Below are 13,385 nucleotides of genomic sequence, written 5' to 3' on the forward strand. Positions count from 1 at the left end.
CCATCTCCCATGCCTGAGGAAAACTCAGAGGACCCCAAAAGGCCCCTCAGGAAATGGATGAACATCCTTGAAGTGTCAAAGTTTGTTGGCCAGTTCACTTTCTGGTCCAGGTTTTGAAGGGAAACTCCTGAGATGGGGGCAGGACACAGTCTCAGCTCTTCTCTGCGGAGTCTCTGGGGTCTCTGTGGCCACTGGTTTTGAGTTTCCTCTGCTCTGTGCAGAAGTGATGACTCTGGCCTCCTGAAACTCTGAGGTTCCTCTTCTGTGAACCACCCAAGTCTCTTGCTCCTCCCCAGCTCCTGTGGGTCCCAGGGTGCTTCCTCTGCCTGTCCTCCCTTCTCTGCTCACATCAGGAGCCCAGGACCCTCTGTCTCACCGAGCAATGCTAGTGTCTCCACTGCTGTCCCTTCTGTGGGCAGGTGAGTGGGGCGGGGAGCAAGGCCCTGGGGGGGAGGGCTGGGCCCAGTTAACCCTCGGTTCTCCACAGGGTCCATGACTGTGGATCTGGATCAGAGACTCCAAATAATGGTGCAGGAGTCGGTGACGGTGCAGGAGGGTCTGTGTGTCCTGGTGCCATGCAGATTCTTCTACTACCCCTTTTTCTACCGGTATGGCCATTTCTCCTGCTACTGGTTCCGGGAAGGGGCTGATACAGACCGTGACTCTCCAGTGGCCACAAACAACCCAGCAAGACCAGTGCAGAAGGAGACCCAGGGCCGGTTCCAATTCCTTGGAGATCAGCAACGCATGTGTTCCCTGAGCATCAGAGATGCACAGAGGGGAGACAGTGGCTCTTACTTCATTCATGTGGAGTCAGGAAGTTTCCAAAGGAGTTACCATGAGCAGCAGGTCCTTGTGAATGTGACCGGTAAGGCTCAGGCTTCAGGTTGCTAGTTTCCCATGTCCGTAGGGCAGGGCTGGAATAGAAGCCTGTGCTGGGAGGGGTTGAGAGTTGAACATGAAGGAGTCAGGGGAGAAGCTGGATCAGAGTTTGGGTTTCTCCCAGGTCCACACTGCAGACCCTTCTTTCTTTACCACATGTCCATTCTTCTACCAGCCTTGAATCACAGCCCTTACATTTCAATTCCTGGGGCCCTGGAGTCTGGCTTTCCCAGCAACCTGACCTGCTCTGTGCCCTGGGCCTGTGAGCAAGGGACACCCCCCTTCTTCTCCTGGACGGGGGCCTCTGTCACATCCCTGGACACCAGTGCTACCCACTCCTCAGAGCTGACCCTCATCCCCCGGCCCCAGGACCATGGCACCACGCTAACCTGCCAGGTGACCTTCCCTGGAGCTGGTGTGACTGTGGAGAGCACCATCCAGCTTAATGTGTCCTGTGAGTGCTGGGCCAGGGCTCTCATGGCTGGGGATAAGGGGGCTAGGGCTGGGGACTTGTGGTGGCTGTGTCCTGGAGCCTGGTTGAGTAGGGGACCTGTCCCTCTGGGTGACTGTGCTTTCTGGGTGGTGGGGGTACTGATGCCTTATCTCAGTCTTACTTCAACTAAGATGGAAATTCTGTCTACTGGTTACAGATGATGAAAAGAACCCCCCAACCCACCCAACAGTTGTGTCTAGAAGAGCTGGATCAGGTAGGGAGGAACCTTCTGGGCCCGGGGAGCAGGGCCATTTCAGCTCAGGCAATGTGAGGCCTACTCACCGTGGACCCACCCAGCTGACAGAGACCACTTTGGGGAACCAGTGTCCATCCCCACCCTCAGGTCCTTAGCCACTTGAGCATCCACCCCACTTCCCCCATGACCTTAGACTCCTGCACACTGCCCTCAGCCACCGAGGGGCATGGCAACATTCACACAGCAGAATTGGACCTTCTAGGCCCTTGTCATTTATCTGTGAATCCACCTCCAGCCTCCTCTCTTTCTTCCCTGAGCAGCTGGGTCTCAGTAATTGAGGAAGGAACCATAGTCACATGGGCACACATTCAGAACACAGGCATAGCAGTCTCTTCCCAGAAGCTCAGTTCCCTTCTCAGAAGTGACCAGTGTCCACACAGGCTGTGCTGAGCCTTGATTTGCTCATCTGAAGATCTAGGCCATCACTGATGTCAGTAGATGGACACTACTTGTTCTCCATGTCTGTGGTACCTACTGCCCAGATGGACCCCAATTCTGTGGGCACCTGCTGCCAAAGGGCAGACATTGACCCTGATTTCCTTCTACCAGCAGAAATATGCAATGCACAGCCTGTATCTTGTGATGTTGATGACATCAGTTCTTAAAAACAATGCACCTGGGTTATATGTTTTTCCATGTAGGGTGGACAAATTAAATTTGTAACAGCAAGAATGAGAGTAGGTGTTTTCAACAAACCCATGATGGGCAAAACCCTTTTTGTCCTTTAATTTTTTTGTGATGGGTTTGAACCCAGTCATTACCACTGAGCTGCACTCCCAGCTCCAGGGCCAGTCCTGTTGAAATTTGACAGTATCTGGTGAAATTTGGGACCTCAGTGTAGTTTTAAGTTTATATTCACATATTTTTATTGAGATGAAAATCACAGCATTGGTCGCCCTGAAGTATGCAATAGTGTGGCTTTTTGTACATTTATAATGATGTACAATCATCTATGTTATAAAACTCAAGAACCTGTTCATCCTCCCAGATAGAAATCTCGCACCCGTGATAGCCATGTTCTCCTCTGGCAAACGCTGACCTGATTTTTCCCTGTGGAGTTCCTATTCTGGATATTGCATAAGTGTGGAGTCACATGTGGTCTTTTGTGTCTGACTGCTTTCACTCACAGAGTATTTTCCTAGTCAATCCCTATAGCACACATCAGTGGTTCATTCCTTTTTAACTCTAAAATACACCCCATGTATGGGTAGGCCCAATTTGCCCATCCATGTATGGGTTGATGAACATGAGGTTTGTCTTCACTTTGGTCTGTTCTGAACACTGTTCTAGGAACATTAGTGCACAGGGTTTTGTCTGAGCATAAGTTTTCATCTCTCCTGGGCACACCTAGGAGTGGAATCACCAAGGCCATTGTAACCTGTGTTCGACTTTTGAGGAAAAGAGAACACTCTCCACAGTGTCAGCCCCACCTTGCCTTCCCACCAACAGTGACAGAGCTCCAAACTCTCCATTCCGCCAGCACCGCCATGTTCCTCTGTGTGAGAACTTAGCCTGCTGGGTGTGCAGAGGGACCTCATTTATTTCCATGGGTGCTGAACTAATAATTATGGATGATGAGAATATTGTCATGTACTTATTGTTCATCTGTATATCTTCTTTGGAGTAGTTTTCTCCAAATCCTGTGACCGTTTTTCAATTGGGTTGTTTGGGTTCTTTGTAATTTGAGCTGAAGAGTTCCTTATGTGAGCTAGAGAGTAAACCTTCACCACATCTGTGATTTGCAACTATTTTCTCCAATTCTGTGGGGATTTTTTTCACTTCCTTGATAGTGGCAATCATAAACAAATGTTTTAATTTGGATAAAAGGAAACTTATGTTTTCTTTCCCAGTGATGGGACAGTTGGGACATGAGATGGGGAAGGTCTGGGCTGATAGGTTCCCAGAGATGAGGGAAATTCAAGAGATGCACATCCAAGTCCTTTTGTGAGAAGAAGGACTACAACTGTGGTTTAGCAAGCAAATCAGCTTCATCCACTCCTCTGCAGGGCCTATGGCAGAGGTGGTGCTGGTGGCCACTGGGGAGGCAGCTGTCAAAATCCTGCTTCTTGGCCTCTGCCTCATCTTCCTCAGGTGAGCACTGGTCCTGGGATGAAGAGGAGGCACAGGGAGGTCAGGGGGATGATGTTGCTTAGAAAACTGAAGGGGTTGAGAGGGGCAGGCAGGAAGCTGGTGGTGGTGAGAACTCCACACGGACCAAGTGTTGTCTGTCCCCGGCTGTGGTCCAATGTGTGTGGGGGTGGGTGGTCTCATAAAGGAGGTCATGGGGTCTGGCTCCTTTTTCTGCCTCCATTCTCTAACATGGCACAGTGAGGTGGCTGCTGTCCAGTGCCCTCAAGTGCCCATATTCCTGGTCTCTCCACTCAGAGTGAGGTCCCGAAGAAAGAAGGCATCGAGGTCAGCAGGCAGGGTGGAGAATGCAAAGACTGTCACAGATTAGACTCTCAGGTGAGTGACACCATATCAAAGCATCCCACATGCCCCTGGACACAACCCTAGAAAGCCCTGACTCACCATGGCCACAAGTGATCCACCATCACAATGACCATCCTCAACCCACTTTCCCTGCTGAGGTCCTTATAATTCTCATGACTCAGTGTCCCCATCTCTAACCAAAACCAGGTGTGATTCTCTGTTGTCATTTGACCCATAAATCACTTACTGGTCTTCCTTCCCTCATAACCCTCCCCTATCCTGATCTCTTTCTCCATCATGACCAAGATGGTTCTTGGTCCTCATCTCTTTCTTGGTTACTGAACCTCCTGCCTCACCTTCTGCCTCCTTGTCTCCCTAGCACCAGCCTCCAGAATGTGCTTCAGACCCCGTCATCGTCCACATCCCCCACAGTCTGAACAGGCCTATGTCCTTGCTATGGATGGAGACAGGGCAAACACCATAGCCTGCTCTGGAGGCCTTGTGGGGTCTGTACCCAGTGGACTTTCCTCCTACGTCCTCCTCTCTCTGCTTTATGAGCCCACTACATCCACCTTCCCGCCCTCCTGGACATGAGAGTCTGCACATGCCTGTAATGCATGTAGGGCCTGTGTGCAGGATGACGTTCGTCTTTATGGACGACTGTGGTCACTAATACTCAGTTCCTACCATGTGTCAAGTTTTCATGGGTGGCAGAGGTGCCTGTCAACACACAGCCTCCTAGTCTCTGTCATCAAGAAGCCACCACGCTAGAGATAAGAACAGGAATCAGAAGAAATAACATTAAGTGAGGAGATATTGGAGGTGGTGTGCACTTTTGGGGAAATCATGCAGAAAGAGGAGCTGGTGACTCCTGAGCACATGTCTGACAGTATGAGGGCAATGTTCATGCACAGACTTGAAGATGGTGAAGGTCGGGCACTGTGTGTCTAAGAGGAAGGTGTCCCAGAAAGAGAAAAGGAGGAACAGCAAGTGCAGTGGCTCAGAGGCAGAAGCAGGTCTGGTGTCTGGCAGACAGAAAAAGAGGTCCTTGATGTAGACCAGAGGAAGGCAGAAGGAGAGAGCTGGAAGGAGGAGGCAGATCATGGGTCTTTGTAGGGTGAGGCAGAAATCCAAAGTCTTTGAGGGCAGCACAGCTGTGATTGGATGTTCACTTTATCAGGAGACTCATGGCAGCCCTGCTCAGAATAGACTGGAGCAGGTTCTGGAGCAACAGAGAGAAGCTTTCCATCTCTGTGACAAAATAGATGAAGTGAACAACCTACATGGTGGGAAAGGTAATTTTGGCTCATGGTTTTAGGGGTTTCAGTCCACTGGGCCTGTGGTAGCACAGGACATCATGGTAGGAGTGAGTGATGAAAGGGGTTTGTTCACCCTCAAGGCAGTTCAGAAAGGGAGAGAGAGAGAGAGAGAAAGAAACTTTTTCTCTTTGTCTTACCTGATCACCTGTCACTGGACACATACTCTGCACACGTGGGCTGCAGTAAATACACTGTGATGACTGTGGAGGGTGGGACTCTCTCAGAGACACTGACGTCGTTTCCTGGAACTGTCTCACTACCCAGAGATGTGATTGCTGGATCATGTGGTTCATTTTTTTAGGAATCTACTTCCTGTTTTTTTTTCCAATGGCTGTACAAGTTTACAATCCCACAAGAAGTGCACAAGGCTTCCCTTTTATCTACACCTTTGCTGACATTCATGACTTTTCTTTTTGATAACAGCTCTCCTGATGGGAGTGAGGTGTTGACTGACTGTGGGCTTGATTTGCATCTTCCTGTGGACGCTGGTGTTGCACACTGTTACGTACATGGTGTCTTCTGGGAAATGAGTGCCCATTCTTTGTCCTGGCTGTTTCCTTCCTTTGCTGTGCAGGAGTTTTGTATTTTTTGATGCCACCACATTTACGTGTTTTAGCTTTTGTTATCTGCACTTTTATGGTCCCTACCCCAAAAATATTATTACTTAGACCAATGTCATGGAGTCAGGCCCCTTTGTTTCCTCCTGTGTGGTTTATAGCTTCAGGTTGTGCATTTGACCTTTTGCCAATTTTGAGTTAACTTTTGCATAAGGTGTAGCATCATTGACAACAGCTCTTTAAATGCAGTGGTGGGAGAGGGAGTGAAGAGAAATGTCGGGACATAACTGGAAGAAGGATGAGAAAAGAGGAAGTACAACTACTCCGTGAAAAGCTTGGTTGCAAAGAGTAACAGAGATGGGACAGGGGAAGGGAAAAGGGGAAGGGAAAGGGGAAGGAGAAGGAGAAGGAGGGCTTCGCTCACTTCCTTCTCTTTCATCTCCCACAGCTTCTTGGTGAGTTTCTCCCCACTAGTCTCTGATGGCCACTGACACAAATTATTACCCAGTTCATGTTTGAAACAGACTCTCTCTACATATACATACATACATTCATACATGCACACATGTAGTGAGAACGGGAACTGGACACTGTTCATGTATCCTGAGAACACTCATGTATCCACGGCCACAGCAGCTATATTCACAACAGCTAGCAGGGGATCAACCTGAGTGCCCATCAGCCAACACGACACACATGTGCTCTGCACACAGCAGGAAAGGTCACTCAGCTTGTGCTATGACACTGATGAAACTGGAATGCGTTATGCTAAATGAAACAAGGATGGATGCTGCGTAATTCTCCTTCTGTCGGGTACCTGGAGCAGGCAAATTTATAGGCAAGGTAAGAAGAATTGTTGTTGCCAGAGACAGAGGAAAACAGAAGACAGCTTTCAATGGGTAGAGAGATCCTCTTGAGGAACCATCACCAATGGTGGCAATGGCCGCCCGACACTGAATACATCCCCTGGTGTATTCACTACCTGGACAGGGACGCTGATGTTAAAGGTACATTGTATGTACATTTTACCATGACCACAACAAAAAAGCAGGCCAACATTTGCCCTGAAGAAAAGATATGGGTAACGATACCATGAAAAAATGTTCAGTGCCATTTGTCATTATGAAATTACAGATTAAAACCAGAAGGACACACCAAAATATGCCAATGAGAATGGCTAGAAAGAAAAAAAAAAGATCAATGATTTAAAAATCCTGAAAATAGCAAATGCGAAGGAGGATTTGGAAAATCGTGGGAGCTGAACCAGAAATATAATTTTATCTGCAAGGTCCACTGGTGATGTGTGAAAACTTGGTATCTTTAGAGGCGCAGCTAACGGTGAGCAGAGCTGCTGGGTGACAGAAGTGCTAATCTGTGTGGAGATGATGCAAAAACCTCTGCTGTCCACACCACACCAAGGGCAGCATTAATGAAGCAGGAGTGTCTTTGCACTGTTGAAACATGAGTTCTTATCCTGGAGATGTCCTTGACCCTTCACGAATCACGCACAAAATGCTAGGGGAAGGTTCCATGCTTGCATTTTGCAAATATTCCCAATGTGCTACCATGGCAGGTGGCAAGGTCGCCAGGGCCCAGAGCTCTGAAACTGAGCACATGTGTGTTTGATGAAGCTGTGGGGTCCCTTCAATGGCACCAGGACGGAGGCATCTCTTCCTGTCTCCAACCCCATTAATGCATAGAACTCACTGCATGTTTGCTGAATGAATGAAAGAATGAATGAATGAATGAATGAATGTTACTAGATGCTGGCTTCAGTTCACCTGGGACCTCTCCTCACAAAGGCACACAGTTCCTACAGAATCCTACATCCTGCCGGACTGACCACTTCTATGATCTAGACAAGGCTGTGGCACTCTGGGGCAAGGCAAGAATGACCAGTTCACGGAACCTTGGTATGGTGGTGCACACTTGTAATCCATCCCAGCATTTGGGACACTGAGGTTGGAGGACTGTGAGTTCTAAGCCCATGCTGGCTACATAGAAAGTTCAAGGCCAGCCCTGAGATAAATAGAGAGACCAGGTCTCAAAAATCAAATGATTGAGATGTGACTTCATGGGAGGGCCTCAGACTCTCACCTGTGTCCAGAGCCAGGCCAGGGTGCTCCAAGGAATTGCCTGAGATGGGGCAGGACATGCCCTCTGCTCCACATCTGCTCTTCTGTGTGTGCGTCTCTGTGGTCTCTTGTGTGCCTGGCTGGGGTTTGCATCCTCTCTATGCAGAGGGGATGATTTCATCTGCCTGTGGGTCTGAACTTCCTCTTCTGTGAACTTTCCAGGACCCGGGCTCCTCCCTGGCTTCTGGGGTATGGTGGTGCATGCTATAAACCCCAGCACTTCTGTGGGAAGGAAGGGCTCTTCCTCTGCCCTCCCTTTCCCTTCTATGCTCACATCAGGAGTGCAGGACCCTCTGCCTCTCTGCGTGATGCTGATGCCCCTGCTGCTGGCCCTGCTATTGACTGGTGAGTGGGCACCAGGATCAGACCCTGCTTTTGCCACAGGATGCAAGGACAATAAACTGAAAAAAAAGTGGGACATGCAGGAGCTGGTGATGGTGCAAGAGGGGCTGTGTTTCCTTCTGCCCTTACATTCCCCCATGGCTCCTCTTCCTGAACTCCCCCCATCTATGGCTACTGGTTCCAGAAGGGGGCTAATATAGAACACGACTGTCCAGTAGCTACAAACAAGCCAGCAGCACAAGTGCACAAGGAGACCCAGGATCACTTCCACCTGCTTTGGGACCTGCAGAAGAGCAACTGTTCCCTGAGCATCAGAGACACATGGAGGGGCAACAATGACTCTTACTTCCTTTGGGTAGAAGCCAAAAATTTCAAATCAAATTGTTACAGGAAGCAGGTCTCTGTGTAGGTGACAGGTAAAGCTCCAGATCCAGGCTGGACACAGGAGAAGGTCGTGAGGGCCACAGGGCAGGGATGGGAGGGGATCCTGTCCTGGGAGGGTTTGGTGTGGAGATTGAGGGGTTCAGGGGAGGAACCGAATCAGAGCCTAGGCTTCTTCGAGGGATGCACACCTGATCCTGTGTCCTCTCCTCACCAGCTCTGAATCACACCCCCCACATTCTTATCCTGGATAAGTCTAAAGACCACCGTTATCCTCAGCAGCACAGCCTCCTCCCCATGCTCTCTGCTGTTCAGGTGTCAGGTGAGGATGTTTGGGCTTCAGCAGCAACTTCACCCTGCCCTCCCTAAAGAGGCTCTGTTTTCCTTCCAGTCACGGAACATCGTGCAGAGTTTTACAAAACAGCCTTTAGTGTTTAGGGAGGTTTAAGGTTCACAGTAAAACCGAGAGGCAAACAGAGAATCCCCTGTGCCTGCTGCCCTCTCACCTGCACAGCCCTGTGCTGTCCACATCCCACACCAGAGCTGGCCATGGTTACAATCCATGCCCTTCATACACACGTCACTGTCACCTGGAGCCCCAGATCACACCAGACTCATCCCGTGTGGCACATTCCAGGGGTTTTGAAAAATGTGTGACCTGCACCTCTTGGATAGTGTCACACTGAATAGTGAGACTGCCCCCAAAATCACTTTGAGACTTTTTTTTTGTATTTTTATTGCCAATCCCTCAGCTTTTAGTCCTTATCTCCACCCAAACAAGACCACTCCCCACACTACCTCGTTCCACTGTTTATGACATCTGTCCCCTCACTGGACAGTGAGCCCTGTCAGTCTTGAATGGTCCCTCAGCACATGGGTAAGTGATGCCCACAGACATCCCTGGATTACGGGACCCCTAGTGGCACCGACAAACAGGCAGGTCAGAAGGGCTGTTTGGGTCTAACAGGGAGGTTGGACGACCATTTCCCCATCCCACTTGTTTCCAACTCCTTCTGCAGGCTCAAAGGACCAACATGACTAAGTAACCTGGCCAGATGATACCAAGAGAGGAGACCCAGACTTGGGAAGGAAAGAGGGAGACACCTGTCAGCATCCAACTGCACTCCCTGTCCCTGTCACCATGTTTGGTGAATGGCCTGGGGACCCAGGGCTTCATGGTCCTGCTGTGGCCAGGTTGGGGGTGTGCTGAGAGACCTGGGAGAGAGAGCTTGGGTCTTACAACAGAAGGAGTTTATGGACAAGAGTAGGCGTCTGGACGACAGGAATGGGTTGTCTCCTTCATCCTGAAATTCCAGCCAAGGCTAAGGTCCTATGATGGGTGAGAGGTCTTAGGGGCTAATGCCCATCCTGGAGGTGAGGGGCCCCTAGGTGGTGGTCAGGAGGGGACACACACCTGTTATCAAGATCAGAGATCACCCCCATAACCTTTATCAGAAGAGAATCAAGGTACCAGAGCACCAGTAGGAGTGGTGTAGGAAGCCATTGAGGGAGCTGGAGTCACTGCCTTGCTCGATGTGTCTCTGCCTCGTCTTTTTCATGTGAGCCTCAACTCTGGATCAGTGGAGGGCAGGGATGGGTAACTGGGTCTCAATTTGGGGGGACCTGGTGGCTAGTGAGGGCCTGGGGCAGGGACAGGGTGGGTAGTAATGTTGAGAAGCCAGGCTGTGGTCACCGGGAAAACTCAGTTCTACTCCCAGGGTCTCACCCAAGATGTCCAGGAAGTGGGGTGAGAAGGATTCTTGTGAAAAATATTGTTATGGAGGCTCCTGAGCCAGTGCTACCCATATCTGACACAGTCACTTGTTCCAGGCTCCTAACAGTCACCCCACAGCTTGAGCAAAACAGACTGCATGACTCTTGTGTTCCCCATCAGACTGAAGACCCAAAGGAAGAAAGCATCCAGGACAACAGGGGCCAGGAATAACACCCATCCTGACGTCGGACCAGCCTTCCAGGTGAGCAATGTGGGCATCCTGGGATCCTGTCTGCCTTCAGGACACCTCGCTCAGGTGGCTTATAAGTGTGCCCCATTCAGCATGTCACCTGACCCCTTGTTTTGCAATGTGTGTTTCTGTATTATCCATCTATGGCAAGGCCTACCAATAAGAAGATGATGGACATAGAAAAGGCAGTTGTGACTCACAGTTCCCAGGAGGTATGGGCACATGGTGCCACCAAAGGCCACAGCATCGGCAAGCACCAGGGCTGGTCAGAAGCAAAGGGAGTGAGGGGAAGAAAGAAGTGGCAAGAGCTGATACTGTGGTTCTCGTGGAAAGGAAGGGCAGAGCCGGGGAGCAGACTCTGCATGTTCAGGACTGGCCCCTCTGAATAATTTCCTTGCTCTGGGGTGCAAGGCCTTCTCCACCTCCTGGTAGGTGGTCCTGGGGTTATCAAGGTAGAAGGACAGTGGTCCAGGGTGAAAGAGCTCCATGAAGGATGTGGTTTGCTGGACTTTGGATCAGTTGATTTGCACATGAAAGATGAACTTGTAGGTGACTCCTTTGCTGTGCCTAAAGACTGTCTCTCCTTATGAGAGGCTGCTCTCTCCAGGGTCCTCCAGGCCTGGATGTCACACACTCTTGGTCAACATCTCCCTGAACACACTTTGCTTACTAGGTGTCTCTCTGGCTGGTGGCACTTTTGTCTCCATATCCCTCCAGAGACCTGGCCCTTCTGCAGACTGTCCTCCAGCCCTTCTTCCCCTGCAGTGTGCCACCATCACTGTCTGTGCTTCTTCTGCACACAGCTTGACACACAGCAGTAAGGGCTTTGGTGACAAAGAACTGAATGAGTGATGTCCTAGGAAACACAGATGGAGAACGAAAGGGTAGATAAATGTCCTTCAGAATGAAATTCACCTCATCACCCCCTCTACCTTCACTGTCTCCTTCCCCACTTCCTGCTGTGACCCCCTCTTTCCTCTCTACACAGGGTCCCCAGCAGGAGCTCAAGTCACTCAGCCCCACTGAGCCCTCACACTCTCCAGGGACAGCCCTGGCCTTGGGGACGGAGCAGGAGCTCCTGCTCTCTCTCAGCTCTCATGGGAAGAACCCCCATGAGGACGCCTGCACCCAGTACTCAGAGCTCTGGATCCAGTGAGGAGCCACAGCCTCGGCCAGACGCACGTCCCCTATGGGCCCCAAAGTTAATTCTCAGACACTCAGCGTCTGCAAGGAACTGGGTTATGAACTACTGAGAGTGAGTTTCCTGCTGTGCTGAGATTTCCTCAGACTTTGCAAGCAGAGACCTGGGAGCAACTCTGTGGTGTCATTTATAAGAGTGTGACAGTTACTTTCTCCTTCATGTCTGGGGTTCCTGCTTTGTGAAATGGGGGTAAAAGTCCTACTTCCAGATGCTGTGAGGAGAGGATTAGGTACAGGTGCACATGGAGACACCCAGCAGCAGTCCTGGAGTGAGGGGACAGTTTGGGTCACACTGTGCCCTCCCCTTTGGACATCTGCTCCTGGGCTCAGTGTGTCAGTCCAGAAACTGTCAGCAGCCTGTTCGCCTCACTCCCTGCTTGAAACCCTGCAGTGGATCCCTCCTATGACTAGACCTTCCCTTCTGCATCCTCTCTCTTTCACTCCTGAATCCTCCCTTCTCTCTGTGCCGCCTCACTCCTTCTCCAATTTTCACTTTTCTTTATGCCCTGCTACAGGCAACATCCCACGTTAGCATGCAGTGAAGCTTCTTAGAGTTCACTTTCCAACTCCCCAATTCAAAAGAGTAATGTATACACTTTTCAACACGACATTCAAGGTCAAGGATCAGCAAACCATTTTGTAGAGGCCCCGATTGGAAATATTTAAGACTTTGTAATCAAACATTATTTGCTGTGACCGCTCCACTCTCCCATTGCCACACAAAAGCAGCTGTGGACATCCTGCACTTAGGTGAGTGAAGCTGGTTCCAGTAGAAAACTCACTGACAAGCCCGGGAGGCTCAGCTGTGTTCTAGGTCACCCACCTCTGTTCCCCAAACTGAATCCTAACCCAAGGATCACTGAGCCAGTCTCTGCATGTCCCCTCCTGTGCATTCCTCCTCCCTGCTGTGTGCATCCACACACCTCCTGCAGGAGGGCTGATAACCATGTCATCCTGGGGTGAGAACTTCTTCTCCTTCAAGAAGTGCTCCAATATAGATTTCCAGTTAGAGATGGGGACAGCAGTGGGTGTTCAGACTCTGTCACTTAAAAAGCCAATTAAATAATAAACATTAATTTAAGAAGAAACAATCTCCAAATTCTTCTGCAGCAACCAGTATGAGGGGGTGGGGGAGCATTGTGCCATACGTTCATAGTGAACACTGAGAAAACAAATGGCAGACTGTGGTGCTGTGTCAAAAGCACCTGATGTCTACACCTGACTTGCGCCTCCTCAGAGGGACCAGTGAGTCAGGGTTGTCTTCATGATAGCGGCAGGCTAGTTATGTGGATCCACCTCCCAGTTAAATCATTAGACATTGACCGTCCAAATGACATTACCCACTTCCCCCACTTCTCCCTGTAAGCACCACTGTAAACCATGCAAATAGTGGGAGAGCCAGCCACAGAGAATATGAAAAAGG

The 13,385-nt window shown here is 50.1% G+C and overlaps 1 protein-coding gene and 1 long non-coding RNA gene across 5 annotated transcripts; both read left to right on the plus strand.

The window, feature by feature from the left end:
- Positions 1-264: 264 nt before the first annotated feature.
- Positions 265-8,788, plus strand: LOC141418079 (sialic acid-binding Ig-like lectin 13). 4 transcript variants are annotated; one of them, XM_074058102.1, is made up of 7 exons: positions 265-419; positions 488-868; positions 1,058-1,336; positions 1,533-1,589; positions 3,638-3,722; positions 4,017-4,097; positions 6,389-8,788. In XM_074058102.1, the coding sequence occupies exons 1-6, from the start codon at positions 383-385 to the stop codon at positions 4,087-4,089; spliced, it is 912 nt and encodes a 303-aa protein (XP_073914203.1). In that variant the 5' UTR covers positions 265-382; the 3' UTR covers positions 4,090-4,097; positions 6,389-8,788. The 4 variants fall into 4 exon arrangements, with proteins under 4 accessions (XP_073914203.1, XP_073914202.1, XP_073914201.1 ...); XM_074058101.1 differs by lacking the exon at positions 6,389-8,788 and adding an exon at positions 4,444-6,056; XM_074058100.1 differs by lacking the exon at positions 6,389-8,788 and adding an exon at positions 5,807-6,056.
- Positions 8,789-8,888: 100 nt separating this feature from the next.
- LOC141418080 (uncharacterized) lies at positions 8,889-13,009 on the plus strand. The gene is made up of 3 exons (XR_012442712.1): positions 8,889-10,137; positions 10,629-10,774; positions 11,751-13,009. It is a non-coding gene; the product is annotated as an uncharacterized lncRNA (long non-coding RNA).
- The last annotated feature ends 376 nt before the right edge of the window (positions 13,010-13,385 follow it).

Source organism: Castor canadensis, chromosome 16, assembly GCF_047511655.1.
Source record: "Castor canadensis chromosome 16, mCasCan1.hap1v2, whole genome shotgun sequence".
Taxonomy (NCBI): domain Eukaryota; kingdom Metazoa; phylum Chordata; class Mammalia; order Rodentia; family Castoridae; genus Castor; species Castor canadensis.

Excerpts from the sequence above, each read along its gene's own strand:
- LOC141418079 (XM_074058102.1), top strand. The coding sequence starts at position 383 with ATGCTAGTGTCTCCACTGCTGTCCCTTCTGTGGGCAG. Across the intron at positions 420-487 it reads GCTGTCCCTTCTGTGGGCAG|GGTCCATGACTGTGGATCTG; the intron begins GTGAGTGGGGCG and ends GGTTCTCCACAG. Across the intron at positions 869-1,057 it reads GGTCCTTGTGAATGTGACCG|CCTTGAATCACAGCCCTTAC; the intron begins GTAAGGCTCAGG and ends TTCTTCTACCAG.